Raw genomic sequence first — 15,407 nt, 5'->3', positions numbered from 1 at the left:
TGTGTGCCTCTGGGACCAGGGGGCGGGGGAGCGGGACCTGCGCTCCACGGCCACCTCTGTTGGTGCAGACTTGGTGGTCCCAGAGGGGACAGCGTCCGCCCAGTCCCGGCGATCGAGGGTCCCTGCCCCGGCGCAGCTAGGGCCGGCCGCGTGCTCAGGGGCCGCGGCTTCTTCCGGAACCCCCGAGGGCGGGGCCTGCCTTCCGGAGCCGGGTTGGCGGGGGGGCGGAGGGCGGCGCCGGGGAAGGGGCAGTTACTTTCCCAGAGTGGCGGGGCGACGTCAGGCGGAAGGGCGCGGGGCGCGCACGCTTTAAATGGCATTCGCTGTCATCCGAGCTCACAGCAGTGTGGGCAGCCGCGGGCTATATAAGCAGCGAGTCGGGCCGCCGCGGGGCAGACGGCGACAGCAGCGGCGGCGAGCGCTTCGGAGCGCGGCGGAACAGCGCGCCGCAACAGCGCGCCGCGAGCCCCGCGCCCCCCGACGGGCCCGCCTGCCCGTCAGCCGTCCCGAGCAGCGCCGGCCCGGGCCCGCGAGGGCCGCCGCCACCCCGCAGCAGATTTGGATCCCCCGCCCGGCGAGCCCCCGGCTGCTGCCTCCCGGGGGGCCCCGGCGCAGCGGCCGCCCCCCGAGAGCCCCGGCGCCCCGCAGCCCGGCCCCGCAGACGCCGGAGGCGCCATGGCCTCCAAGCCCGGCGAGCTGATGGGCATCTGCTCCAGCTACCAGGCGGTGATGCCGCACTTCGTGTGCCTGGCCGACGAGTTCCCGCAGCCCGTGCGGCCCGCCAAGCTGTCTAAAGGCCGGGGCCGGCTGCGGCGGCCGCGCCAGTCTCGCTTCAAGACGCAGCCAGTGACCTTCGACGAGATCCAGGAGGTGGAGGAGGAGGGGGTGTCCCCCATGGAGGAGGAGAAGGCCAAGAAGTCGTTCCTGCAGAGCCTGGAGTGCCTGCGCCGCAGCACGCAGAGCCTGTCGCTGCAGCGGGAGCAGCTCAGCAGCTGCAAACTGAGGAACAGCCTGGACTCCAGCGACTCTGACTCGGCCCTGTGAAGGGTGCCGCCTGCAGGGGGAAAGCGCGCGTCCGCCGTCCGCGCGGGGACCGACGTGCGAATCCCGAGAGGGCCCGCATCCTGCCCTCGGGGGACCCCCAAGGACCGGGGACTGCCGCCCCTTGCGCGCTCGGACTTCCGCCCCGCTGCGAACTGGTCGGTGCGCCCCTAGCCGCGCTCGCCCTTGCCCGGGGGCGCCGGGAGCGGGGCCGCTTTCCTTGCCCTTGTAAATGTTTATTTTTTAACTCTTCCCAGTGCGAACTCTGCTGTGAGTGTGTGCGGGAAGGCGCGCCCGCGCTGAGTCGGCCGCGGGTTGCCCGAGTCGCCGCTCCACGCCCTTGTCCGAAGGTTTGCAACTCCGATTTTGCACACCGCTCCACCCTGCCCCCCAGCGCACACGCGTTCACACTCACGCCAACACTCTCGCTGAACACTTTTATAATGTTAGGTGCGGCCGTTGGGACTTGGGGCGCAGCGCAGCTGCTGCTGCTGCGGCCGGAGGATTGATATTTATTTTTGCATTGCGATGGCTGAAGGCGTTTATTTAACGATCTTTTTACCTGGATATGTCTGTGAGGCTCCTGAACGGAGACAAATAAAGTCAATATATTTGCACAGTGCATTTCTTCAGGCTCTTGACTTTTTGAACCTTCGGGGCCGAGGCTCCCAGACTCGGGGAAGTCGGGGAGGGGGTGGCAGGGGGATGCCGGGCAAGGGAGCCGGGTGTGGAGCGACCTCCACAAGCTTCGGTCGAACGAGGTCGCGCCCCCGGTGCGCGGATCGGTTGCCTGCCTCCCCAAGAGAATCCACCCCGGATCCAGAGCGCTCCTGCCTCCCTGGTCTGTTCCCCATCGCCAGCATCCGGGTTGGAGTGAAGCCGCAGGCGGGGCGGAGGCGGCGCTGAGGATGGGGAGCTGTCTCCTCCGTTCAGTTGACTCCCCCAGGCTGGGGTCAGGGTCCTTACCCCGCATCCGCCGCAGAAGACGCACCACCCTCTGCGCTCACTCCTGGCGGCGGATGGGGAGATGCCGGAGCCAACAATGCGAGATGTCTGGGCGTTGGGACTCGAGAGAGGGCCGGGGGTCAGGTTGGGCTGGTCGAGACTGTGGGTGCGCGCTCGCTGTCGCGGGCAGGTGACCCCCTGACCGCAGCTGACTCAGCGCAGTGCCTGGCTCTCCCGCGCTGCGGGGGAAACCGCGGCCGCTACGTCTCCAGCCCTTCTCCTCTGCGCCCCGCAGGGTTCCTCCAGGAGGGTGAGGCATGTCTTTGGTTAGAGCCTGAAGGGCAACTGGGTACCACGGAGTCCTTCCCTTCTCCTCGCCCCTGCCTTTGTTTACAGATGAGAAAACAAGCCCAGGGTCACAGGGAGAGGAGCGCCCCCAGTCCTCGGGACTCCGGGTGCAGGACTCCTTGCACCGCAGGAGTTTTTCTTTCCAGTGCTCTTCAGCCACTGCCCGAATCCCTGTCTACCTCCTAAATCCTCTGAATTAGCAGTGTGGCCGGGCCACCTGGCCGCAGATGGCCACCAGGGTAACAAGCTACGTTTGGTTGAACAGGGCAGGTCCCCACTCTGAGGCCCTCTCTCAGCCCCTTCCTCCAGGATTACTCCAGGGCTGATCCGCCCTGAGGGGTTTAGGGCTTCTGCTCTTGTTGCAGCGTCTCTGTGCTCTGGCGCCCTCTGGTGGCGGGGCTGGTGTGTGTGTTTGGGGTGGGCAGGAATCTCCTTAGGAGATACCCATTCTCTTAGCTGCAGGCTTAGCTCTGGAGAAGAGGACAGCAGAGGAAATGACACAAAGAAACAAAAATAGAACCACAGGGCCCGAGGGGATTTCTTCTCTCGGCTCAGAGAGAGCACAGGCCATGGTCTTGGTGGCTGTGGTATTTGGCACGTGTCCCAGCCCCTGAGAACACACTGGCCGTGGCAGTCCCAATGACGAGTTCCATTGTGGTGGGGTGTCATGGCAGGAGACCCTTCCTTGCCTGCAAATGTCTCAGAGATGTGAAGCCACGGTGCGTCTATGCTGTATTCCAGCCAGCGCAGCTGCCACCCCTGGACTAGTTTGAGCTCGCCTGGGTGGAAGGAACCTCCTCTGAGCCCAGCCTCATTCTCCTCTCTCCAAAGTGACTCCCTGAGGGCAGAGGGGAGGACCCCACATCCCACGCCCCCTCTTGTCTTACCTTTTCAGCAGCAGCTCCTCTTCAGGAGTTAGATGCCCCAAGTGTCTGGAAGACCTCCTAGTGGGCTTCTAGACCCTCAGGCCTGAGATCCTCCCCTCTGCGCAGCCTTCTCCCACGGAAGAACCTCCTTTTCAGCCAGGCAGTGGCTCACGCCTGTAATCCTAGTACTTTGGGAGGCCGAGGCAGGCAGATTGCTTGAGCCCAGGAGTTTGAGACCAGCCTGGGCAACATGGTGAAATCCTCTCTCTACAAAAAATACAAAAAATTAGCTGGGCATGGTGGTGCACACCTGTGATCCTTGCTATTCAGGAGGCCGAGGGGAGAATCACCTGAGCCCAGGGAGGTGGAGGTTGCAGTGAGCAATGATTGTGCGACTGCACTCCAGTGTGGGCGGCAGAGCGAGACCCTGTCTCAGAAAACAAAAACAACACACAAACAAAAAGAACCTCCTCTAGTTGCCTTCAGCCCCTACCCGAAGGGTCTTCTTGGGCTACCCCAGCCAACAACAGAGGTTACCGTGGGGACCATATCCCATCACTTTGATTCCCTGCTGAGCTGTGGGCAGCCCCAGCACTGAGTAGGTGCTTCTGAAATGTTAGGGTTGAAATGAATAAAGAGCTGGTGAGGAAGGTCCATTCTCGTCTTGCCTATTTCCAGGTTTTTTTTTGTTTGTTTGTTTTGAAATGAAGTCTCACTTTGTCACTCAGCCTGGAGTGCAGAGACACGATCTCAGCTCATGGCAACCTCTGCCTCCTGGGTTCAAGTGATGCCCCTGCCCCAGCCTCCCAAGTAGCTGAGATCACAGGCACGTGCCACCACACTCGGCTAATTTTTGTAGTTGCAGTAGAGATCGGTTTTCCCATGCTGGCCAGGCCGCTCTGGAACACCTGACCTCAAGTGATCTGCCTGCCTCAGCCTCCCAAAGTGTTGTGATTACAGGCGTGAGCCACCACACCCAGCCCTGGTTTGTTTTTTAAGTTAGCCTCTAATTTTTCATTGCCTTAGAAATACTTGTTTGTTATAATACAAAACAAGCCACTCTGACTCCTGCCAGCCAGAGATAAACAAGTTAACGCTGAGGACGTGATGCCTGTATATGCATGTTTATTTTCTTTTACAAAATGAGTTTATATTCTATATGCTATTTTTCAACCTGCTTTTTTAATTAATTGGATTTGCGTTTAATATCAGTATGCATCGATCTACATCATAGCTTTTCATAGTTCTATTGAATAGAATATTCCACATTTAATTTAGTGAATGTGCCACTATTTAGTATAAAAGTGATGTCTTATTTGTCCCAGTTCCTTAGTTTTACCAGAAACTGGCGGTGCTAAGGGTTGATATGGAAAGAAATCTGATAGAAGCCGTGACCCAGAGAGGCAGGGGGCGGGAGTGTGGGATGCTGCAGTATCAGGGGCCTGGAAGGTCATGGCCCCTGGGCCACGTGGGGATTTCTCTCCAGTTCTGAACATCTTTGTCTTGCACAAAGGAAGATGGGCAGACTGGAGGGTAGGGAGCTTGTGTTGGTCCGTTCTGTATTGTTATAAGGGAAGACCTGAGGTGGGTAATTTGTAAAGGAAAGAGGTTTATTTGGCTCACAGTTCTGCAGGCTGTACAAACATGGCACCAGCATGTTGTTGTGGTGAGGCCTCGAGAAGCTTCCACTCATGATGGCAGGTGGAAGGGGAGCAGGCATGTCACACGGGAAGAGAGGGAACAAGAGGGAGGCCAGGGCTTTTTAAGCAACCAGCTCTCCTGTGAACCAACAGAGTGAGAACTCACATATCACCGTGGGAAGGGCACCAAGCCCTTCATGAGGGATCCACCCTTATGACCCAAACACTTCCGACCAGGCCCCGCCTCCAATATTGGGGTCACATTTCAACATGAGATTCGTAGGGAATCAACATCCACACCATATCAGAGCTCTTACCAGGCGCCTCTGGAACTGCAGGGGCTCAGCTCCTCCCTGTGCTCACAGGGACTCCAAGGTGGCACAGAGCTCCAAGGAGAGACAGGCTGGGGCCGGCTGGGCTGGGCTGGGCTGGGCCAAGCCAAATAGAAGAAGAGGGAAGAGTGGGCGAGACATACAATGAAGGAGCAAGAGAGAGCAAGAGTCAGAGAGGTGGAGAGGAATGAGGTCCCTCAGGGAGACAGGGAAACTCAGCAGCACAGAGAGAAGGTAATGGAAAGAGAAAGAGATACAGGGAAATAGGATCAGGAGCCAGAGGATGTCAGATGTGGAGAGAAAGAAGAATAAAGGCCACCCTCGGAGATGGAGAGACACTGAGACAGCAAGAGAGAGAGAGAGGAGGGAAGGGGAATAGGGAGAAGTGCCCCTGGATACTGGGGATCAGAGGAGAGAGAAGACAGGAGCCAGGGCGTCTGAGGAGCTGCGGAGCAGGCATGGGCCTGGGTGGGTGGACGTCTGCCCAGCCGGCTGGATTTATAAGCCTGTCCAAGGTGACGCCTGTGTCCTTCCCTCCCTGCCTGGGCCTCAGCCTGCAGTCCGAGCCTGGGTGATGAGTTTTCAAACAGGCTGGAGCCCAGACCAGGCAGCGGTAACAAGTGGCCATCCCAGATCTGGCCGACAGCCAGCTAAACATTTCTTTCTGGCCCTGGGGGAGATGTTTCGCAGAGTTCCTTTTGCTGATTTAAAACTAGCTTGACTTTTGCAGCTCGCTGTGTGCCAGGGCCCCCAAGGGAAGGGCTGTCCATGATCCCAGGGAACTGAGGTCAGCTGTGGACTTGGGAGTCCTTCCTCCTGAAGCACATTTGGGGTAGGTCTTAGGCCTTTTGGCCGCTGGAAAAATAGCAGAGGGGATAAAGGCCACCATTCACTGAGCACCTCCGGTCAGCAATCTACTTTCATCCTCGTCAAGTTTCTCAGCCTTTTTACAGGTGAGAAAACTGAGGCTCAGAGGGGTTAAGTTTCTTGACCAATGCTACACAGGTAGTCAGGGGTGAGCTAGGTTGCAAACTCAACCTAGCTTTATTTATTTATTTATTTGAGACAGGGTCTCCCTCTGTCACCCAGGCTGGAGCGCAGTGAAGCAATCTTGGCTTACCACAACCTCCGCTTCCCAGGCTCAAGTGATCCTCCCACCTCAGCCTCCCAAGTAGCTAGGACTATAGGCATGGACCACCATAGTAGACTATTTTTCTAATTTTTTGTAGAGATGGGGTCTCCCTAAATGGCCCAGGCTAGTCTTGAACACCTGAGCTCGAGCAGCCCTCTCACGTCAGCCTCCCGAAGTGCTGAGATTATAGGTGTGAGCTCCTTCTCACTGTAACCAGCTGTGGCACAGCCATGAGACCGGCCTTGGCAGCTCTCCTGCTACAGGGAGTGTAACTGACCAGCAGGCACTCTGGATTTGAATCCATTGCCTTCTTTGGCTGAGGCTGAACCTGTCTAGGGGCTGCTCCCTCCCAACCTGTGCATAGCTGGCGTACTAAGGCAGAATGGTGCTTGGGCGATACGAGATTTCTTTGTTGTGGTCTTTGGTTCAGAGATTCCGTAATGGCTCTGGTGAAGCTGTTTGAGCCTGAGGCGCGGTTTATGGACTAAATTGTGTATTCAGTGAAAGGCTGATCAAGGACTCAAAAGAATGCAGACTTTGTCTCTTATCTACCTGTGACCCGGAAGCCCCCACCTTCGAGTTGTTCCACCTTTCTGGATGGAACAAATGTACATCTTAACATATTGATTAATGTCTCATGTCTCCCTAAAATGCATAAAACCAACCTGTGCCCGACCACCTTGCGCACATATTGTCAGAACCTCCTGAGGCTCTGTCACGGGCATGTCCTTAACCTTGGCAAAGGAAACTTTCTAAATTGATTGAGGCCTGTCTCAGATATTTTGTGTTCACAAGGGCAAGTGGGTCAGGGGCTCCCACATAGACTGTCATCCTTTCAATCTGTCTATGCTAAAGGCCATATTGAGTCATAAAGGCCATCTGCCCATTCAGCTCCCAGGCCCGTGGTGGAGAGCGCTAGTTTTTCACCAACATTGATTTTCCCTTCCTTCAGGGCACACAGCCAGTGTATACATCCTAGATTCTCTTGTGTGGTCTTAGGATTGTGGGTATACCACTCTCTCCCACCAGTATTCTTTTCTCCTTTGCACAAGGGGGCACAGGGATGTGCCTACAACCCAGCGTGGTGATCAAGCCCACAAGCCCAATGGCCTAAGGGATGCCAGAGAAATAAGATAGAAGGATCCCAGGCCCCTGAATGGTCTTGTGCAGCCAAATAGCTTGTGAGTCGGGGATGATCACCGTGAACTATCACAGCTGAGGGTGTACACTTCCATCTTCCTGGAGCCACTGAATTATTGCTGGATGTCTCCAGCAGCCTTCCCCTACCACAAATAAACAGAGATTAGTACAATCCTGGCAGTGTGGTGCTGTCTTGACAAAAACCCTAACATGTAACGCGTTGACTTAGTGATTTTCCTGCATGCAGGAAGGGTACACATATTACAGATTGGAAAGTTGAAGACCCTTGTTATCCCTGGGAAAAGCATCTGGTGAAAACCATTTTTATAACACTTTGGAAAACCAATCCTGAGTCAACCAAACCCATAGCAGTCGGAGAAGTGGTTGGAAAGAACTAGAATATTAATGTGCATTGACTGCTCTTTGTGGCTTTTAGCAAATTATTCCAAGAAATTCAGGAGTGATAGAAAGTCATAGAGAGAACCTAGAAACCTGGGTGAGTCCTTACAGAGGGAAAAGCCACCTGCCTTTGTAACCCACAGAGTGGAGTTCTGTTGTTGCTTAGCCTGTCTTCAAGGCCACCCATGAAGCCCAGTGAAAGCCCCCGCCCTGGAGCCAGGCTAGATGCCGGCTGTTAACTTCCCACTCCAATCTAGTATTTTAGAATAGCCCCAAGGTAGCTGGAAATTAAAATGGGCCCCTGGGCCAGAGCAGGAAACAAAGTAATAAAATAGGCTTCAGACCTGTGAAGAGAAGACATCTTTGGATGTGGTTATTGGCACCTTGAACTGTCTGGAAGCACAAAGACCAGAAGCCTTTTAAGTATTTGAGGCAATTTTATTGCCAAGAAAGCCAGGAATAGCAATGAATGATTATGATTGACCACCCCCCCCCGCCCCGCGCCAAGGCAACCCAAAGAGGCCAGATCTTTTTCTTTTTAAATATGTAATATGTCGTATTTAATGTAGAAACCGTAATAGGAGTTTCTATTAAATACATTATAGGGCTGGGTGCAGTGGCTCACACCTGTAATCCCAACATGGGAGGCCTGGATGGGTGGATCACTTGAGGTCAGGAGCTCGAGACCAGCCTGGCCAACATGGTGAAGCGCTGTCTCTACTAAAAATACAAAAATTAGCCAGGCATGGTGGTGCACGCCTGCAATCCCAGCTGCTCAGGAGACGGAAGGAGAATCACTTGAATCCTAGAGGTGGAGGTTGCAGTGAGCTGAGATTGTGCCATAGCACTCCAGCCTGGGTGACAGAGTAAGACTCTGCTTCAAAAAAAAAAAAAAAAGTACATTGTAGATTGCACGCTTTTATATAGGTATCTTTTTTTTTCTTTCCGACTTTTATTTTTGGTTGAGGATACATGTGCAGGTTTGTTACACCGGCAAATTGAGCGTCTCGGGGGTTTGGTGTACAGATTATGTCGTCACTCAGGTAATCAGCTTAGTACTCCATCAGTAGTTTTTTATTTTTTTAGATGAAGTTTTGCTCTTGTTGCCCAGGCTGGAGAGTAGTGGCGTGATCTCACTATGACCTCCACCTCCTGGGGTCAAGTGATTCTTGTGCCTCAGTCTCCCGAGTACCTGGGATTACAGGCATGTGCCACCACACCCAGCTTATTTTTGTATTTTTAGTTGAGATGGGATTTCACCATGTTGGCCAGGATGGTCTTGATCTCCTGACCTTGTGATCCACTCGCCTCAGCCTCCCAAAGTGCTAGGATTACAGGCGTGAGCCACTGCACCTGTCCCTGATGGGTAGGATTTTTTTATCCTTCCTCTCCTCCCACCCTCCACCCTCAAGTAGTTCCCCCTGTCTGTCATTCCTTTCTTTGTGTTCACGTGCACTCAATGTAGTTCTCGCTTATAAGTGAGAACCTGCAGCATTTGGTTTTCTGTTCCTGTGTCAGTTCACTCAGGATAAGAGGCCAGAGCTTGTAATACTCACTTTGCTGCAGATGTGGCCACACAGGATGATGGGAAAAGGAGGATCTCCTGGAACTGGGTTGGTGGTATTTGCCAACTGAGGAACCTCCTCTGCCAAGCGCGGTCCTCACCGTTGCCGCCCAGAGGATCTGCCTGTTGCTATGCACCAGTGGCTGGTGAGTGTTTCCATTGTTTACTTTTCCAGATGGACATTTTTACTGTGGTTTTCCTATTCCTGTCTGTCAGAGGTGTTTGAACCAGAGCAATTCCATCCTGAACAGGGGCTGGGCAACATAAGGCTGAGACCTACTGGGCTGCATTCCCAGGAGCTCAGGTGTTCTTTGTTATAGGGTGAGCTAGGTCAGCACAAATGCAGGTCACACAGACCTTGCTGATTAAAGGATGCAGTAAAGAAGCCAGCCAAAACCCACCAAAACCAAGATGGTGATGAAAGTGACCTCTGGGCGTCCTCACTGTTCATTATTCGTTAATTATAATGTATTAGCAAGCTAAAAGTCACTCTCCTCAGCGCCATGACAGTTTACAAATGCCATGGCAATGTCAGGAAGTTCACCTATATGGTCTAAAAGGGGAGGAGCCCTTGGCTCTGGGAATCACCCACCCCTTTCCCGGAAAGTTTATGAATGATCCACCCCCTGTTTAGCATATAATCAAAAAATAACCATACAAACCATAGATTGCTCTGCCCATGTTGCAGCCATTCTTTATTCCTTCACTTTAATAAACTTGCTTTCACCTTATGGACTCATCCCAATATTCTTTCTTGTGAGACATCCAAGAACCCTCTCTTGGGGTCTGGATTGGGACCCCTTTCCAGTAATATGTCTGCGGCTGTACTGGGGTGTGCAAGGTGACTGGGGAAGGGGTAGTGGGAACAGGTGACTTGTCTTGCAGTTTCTAATGTCATGGGACCATGAGGAACCCCCTGTAGCTCTGGAGAGGACTTTCTGTCTCTGATCTCCTGTGCTTTGACCTGTAAGTGTAACTTGACGGGATTGGGGGTTGACTTCCTTGGGGAGGAGTGAGTGTGTTTTGTTATGGGATGAAGTGTCACACCGAAGCAGCCTCATTGTCTGGGGTCATACCTGAGGTTTGTTGTCTCACACTGAGGAAATCAAGGATGCAGACACAAAGGAGTGAGGTTAAGAGTGGAGGTTTCATAGGCGAAAGAAAAAGAAGAGCTTCCTCCTGCAGAGAGAAGGGTCCTGAGTGTGTTTTCTGGTCTGGGTGAAATGCAGGGGGTTTTATAGATGAGGTTGAGGAGGCAGTGTCTGATTTACATAGGGCATGAAAGATTGGTCAGACCAGGTGTGCCATTTGCATAGAGCAAGAAAACCTGGCATCCCTTACCCTAATCTTTCATTACCCAGGTGGTTCTCTACCTGGGTGGTGGTGCCATGTTGACTGTTGTTGTTGTTTTTTTTTTTTTTTTTGAGATGGAGTTTCGCTCTTGTTGCCCAGGCTGGAGTACAATGGCGCAACCTTGGCTCACCGCAACCTCCGCCTCCCAGGTGCAAGCGATTCTTCTGCCTCAGCCTCCTGAGTAGCTGAGATTACAGGTGCCCAGCACCACACCCTGCTAATTTTGTAGCAGAGGCGGAGCTTCTCCATGTTAGTTGGGCCTGTCTTGAACTGCCAACCTCAGGGGATCTGCCCGCCTTGGCCTCGCAAAGTGTTGGGATTACAGGCGTGAGCTACCGCACCCAGCTTGTTTCTGTACTGTACATGTGGTGACAAAGAAAAGGAAAGATGGAGCCTCTATGTTGAACATACCTAGCTTCCAGGTAGCCCTTTTCTATTGGCACAGCTGCCGGCATTCACCCGTGCAAGCTTCCAGCTTGCTTATCTATGTCTGCAGCGTGATTTTTCAGGCTGCTTGTTGTTAGGAAAGAAATGATTTTGGGGGCTGCTTTTTATTAAAAGGGAAATTCTGCTGAAGACTCTGGTTCCCTTAGAAACTGCCTAAATAATTTCTTTCTATCTCCTGTATCAACATGGATATCTGGTAGCGAGTCAGGTGACTGCGGTGAAGACTGCTAATGGCCCACAAAAGTCAATTGTCGGCACCTCCGTTGGCAGAAGGCTAGACTAAATCTCTCAGCCTCCTTCCTTTGCAACGAGCGTTGTTATGGGCTGTCTTAGTCCATTTGTGCTGCTATAACTAAATACCTTAGACTGGTAATTTATAAAGAACGGAAAAGTATTTCTTACCATTCTGGGGTCTAGGAAGTCTAAAGTCAAGGTGGCTGCAGGACTGATGTGACAACTGTGACCACCAGCGGGTTCTTCCCACTGCACGGATGAAACCAATTCAGAGATCACAGCATTGTGATAAAGAGTTTAATTTTTATGAGGCTGACCACACCATGTGGAAGATGGGGTTATTACTGAAACCAATCTCCCTGAAAATCTGGAGTCAAGGGTTTCCTAAGGATAGTTGGGTGGGCCATGGAGTCCACTTCTGCTTGGGGCCACAGGACTGGTGGTGGGGTTCGGTGGTTGTGGGTGGAGGGAAGGCAGGTGGAATTGGTCATCAGAAATGCAAAAAGTTGAAAAGACATCTCAAAAGGCCAATCTTAGGTTCTACAATAGTGAAGTTATTTGCAGGAGTAATTGGGGGAGTTGGAAATCTTGTTACCTCCAAAATAATGGCTGATCATTTTTTATGTCTACACCTTAGCACGATTCAAGCTCCTCTTCCTCCTAACCTGGTGGGCTTTCATTAGCTTTACAAAGGCAATTTAGATTGGGAAAAGGGCTATTATGATTTAGACTATAAAATAAATGTCTCCCCGGCCGGGCGCGGTGGCTCAAGCCTGTAATCCCAGCACTTTGGGAGGCTGAGGCGGGTGGATCACGAGGTCAAGAGATCGAGACCATCCTGGTCAACATGGTGAAACCCCGTCTCTACTAAAAATACAAAAAACATTAGCTGGGCATGGTGGCGCGTGCCTGTAATCCCAGCTATTGAGGAGGTTGAGGCAGGAGAATTGCCTGAACCCAGGAGGCGGAGGTTGCGGTGAGCCGAGATCGCGCCATTGCACTCCAGCCTGGGTAACAAGAGCGAAACTCCATCTCAAAAAAAAAAAAAAAAAAATGTCTCCCCATATTAGCTTGGCCTACACCCAGGAATGATTGAAGGCGGTCTGGAGGTTAAAGGAAAAACTTCAGCTGAATTAAATTTAAAGGAGTTTAATTGAACGCCGAATGATTTGTAAATTGATCAGGCAGCCTGCAGAACCACAGAAGATTCAGAAAGACTCCAGCACAGCCACATGGTTGTTAGAAGCAAATGCTTGTTCCTTGGTGCCAAAAAGAAGAACTAGCTAGCACTCAGACAAATAAGTTTTTCAGCAAGGCAATTTTTGCTCCCTGCAGAAAGGGTGCCTCTCAGTAGCCTGATTGTCATAAGAGCACACCAAACAAAGAAAGCAGAGATTTTTATCCCTGGTGCATTAGGTCCTTATTGCTGTGTCCTATCTCCATTGGCTGGAGCTGGACTGCACACTCTAGACTGATCCCAATTGGCTAAAAACTTAAAACTTTCCTAAATAGGCAAACAAACAAACAAAGGAAGGGGGTTGTTTACAGGAAACTAGGGGAATAATAACATTTCCAAATAAGGAAGAGGCATAGGCTGGGCATGTTTGGACATGTCTGACCAGGCTGTAGGTCAGAACAAATAACTTGGTTAAAGTACAAGGACATAAATATACTTATTTCCCTACTATATTTAACAGCTACATAGGGCTTAACAAAGAGCTATTAATTAAGAGCAAGGAAGCTTGAAGGAAGCTAGTTTTTTAAAGGAAACCATTATTTCTAACACTTGTTATTTATTCTTTAACAAAAAGGGAAACTTTGAAGAGGAAATTTTTACTTTTCACATGGTGAAAGAAGATTTATAGACAAAAAAAAGGAATGATGTACAGAAATTGGAAGTGAAGTACAGAAAAAACTGGATTGGTTATAGCTTGGTGTTTGCCTTATTTCAACATGGAACAGCTGGCTACGTTTGGCCAAAACTCATCGATTTGCACAGGTGTGGGCTGCAATTGGTATGCACTTCTACTTTGGCATAGTTCACGATGTACAGAAAAACATTTAGGCCAAACTTAAATAGGTAAGGAGGCAGCTTTAGGCTAAACTTGATTAACAAAGGCAAGATGGGGGTTGGTTAAACCAGATTTCTTTCTGTCATAATTTTCTCACTGCTACAATTTTTGTAAAGGTGGTTTCACAACAAAAATGAGTGACTGAGACAGGTGTTTCAATCAGTTGAGGTTTATTAAGCCAGCTTGAGGGCACGCTGGGGGGAAAAATGCAAGCCACAGATGCTTCTGTGGCTGTTTTTTTCCAAAGAGGTTCCCAGGAGGTTTAGTATTTAAACATTTTTCTTAAAAGAGGGGTGGGGTGCAGCAGTGAGGTGAATGGCTACCTACATGTGAGGCTTAAGTTAGTGCCCAGTAAATCTATATTTTTCATAACACAAGGTGAAGGTTTAGAGAAAAATGGGATAGAGACAGCAGAGCATCTCAGGGAAGGTGAAGGAACAATCAATCTTATAAACCAAAAAGGATTTGAGATAGATCCTGATTAATTTAGAGTTTACTGTTGCCAAGGTTAAGGGCCACAGCCCTTGATACGGCCGCAGGAGGACCTGAGAACACGTGCCCAAGGTGGTTGGATTACAGCTTGGTGTTACACACTTTAGGGAGACAGAAGTTACAAATCAAAACATAAATCACTACATGGAAAGTATCCATTAGTTCAGTCCAGAAAGTCAGGATATAGGTCACAGGTGATTCAAAGGTTTCCTGATTGGTAATTGGTAAAAGAGTTATGCTTTGCCTGAAGAGTCTGAAGTCAGCATAAAGAAATGCTTCAGATATCAGAGGTTGTGGAAGCTGAGGTGCTTATGATGTAGATGAATGCTCCAGGTAGCAGGTTTCGGACGGAATAGATGGTAAATGCCTCTTATCAGACCTCAAAAGGTGTCAGACTCTCTAGAAAAGACCTAGGAAGGGAAGGAGATTCTCTACAGAATGCAGATTTCACCAACATCAGACAGCTTTGCAGGCCCTTTCAAAATATGTCAAATAACTATGTTTTGGAATAAAATACTTTGATTTCCTTCAGGGTCTGCTCTCAGTCATGTGATTCTATATCAGAGTCAGGTTGGAATTTGGTATCTCATTGCTACAAAGAGTGTTTTGTCAGTTTTATGATCTCTGTTTTCATGTCAATGCTGGTCAGTTGTGCCTAAGCTCCAAAGGGAGGGGGTGTAACGAAGCATGTCTGACCCACCCCCCCACTTCCTGTCATGGCCTGAACTAGTTTCTCAGGTTTCTTTGGAAATTCCTTGGTCGGAGGGTGGGGGTGGGGGGTTTCAATTGAAACTGCCTTTGCAAAAATCATAACAGAAAATTATGACAGTAAAGTATATCAGACCTAACTGACCCCACCTTGCTTCTAACCTCTAAACTGTCCTTGTTCATTCCTGGGCATAGGCCGAACTAGCTTTGGAAAGGAATTTAGTGTATAGTTTATGTAACAGCTCTTCCCAAAAGACTAAATTGTTCTTGTAAAACAAATGAAAGGCCACCAGCCACCAAGTCAAGATGAGAGGGGCTGGAATTCTAAATTTTACCAGCCATTATTCTGGATGTCATAAGATTTGCAACTTCCTCAATTACTCTTGAAGGTAACATCACTTTTGTGAACCTAAGATCAGCGTTTTGAGATGTCTTTTCAGGTTTTTGCATTCCTAACAACCAGATGGCCCCACCAGGACCTTCGAACCAGTTCTGTAGCCCCCACCCAGGAACTGACTCAGCAGAAGAGAACAGCTTTGACTCCCTATGATTTCATCCCCAAGCCAACAGATCAGCACTTCCAATTTACTGGCCCCCTACCCACCAAATTATCCTTAGAGACTCTGATCCCTGAGTTTTCAAGGAGACTGATTTGAGTAATAATCAAACTCCAGTCTCCTGCACAACTGTCTCT

The 15,407-nt window shown here is 50.8% G+C and overlaps 1 protein-coding gene across 1 annotated transcript; it reads left to right on the top strand.

The window, feature by feature from the left end:
* Positions 1–352: 352 nt before the first annotated feature.
* On the top strand, positions 353–1,663 carry CUNH11orf96 (chromosome unknown C11orf96 homolog). Its single transcript, XM_017529402.2, has one exon. The coding sequence runs from the start codon at positions 676–678 to the stop codon at positions 1,042–1,044; it is 369 nt and encodes a 122-aa protein (XP_017384891.1). The 5' UTR covers positions 353–675; the 3' UTR covers positions 1,045–1,663.
* The last annotated feature ends 13,744 nt before the right edge of the window (positions 1,664–15,407 follow it).

The sequence above is a fragment of the Cebus imitator genome, unplaced genomic scaffold, assembly GCF_001604975.1.
Source record: "Cebus imitator isolate Cc_AM_T3 unplaced genomic scaffold, Cebus_imitator-1.0 Scaffold58, whole genome shotgun sequence".
In the NCBI taxonomy this organism is placed as follows: Eukaryota; Metazoa; Chordata; class Mammalia; order Primates; family Cebidae; genus Cebus; species Cebus imitator.
Note: the sequence above shows the minus strand (reverse complement) of the source record. Positions and strands in the feature narration are given on the sequence as shown.

Coding starts and splice junctions, on each gene's coding strand:
- CUNH11orf96 (XM_017529402.2), top strand. CDS start 676: ATGGCCTCCAAGCCCGGCGAGCTGATGGGCATCTGCTCCAGCTACCAG.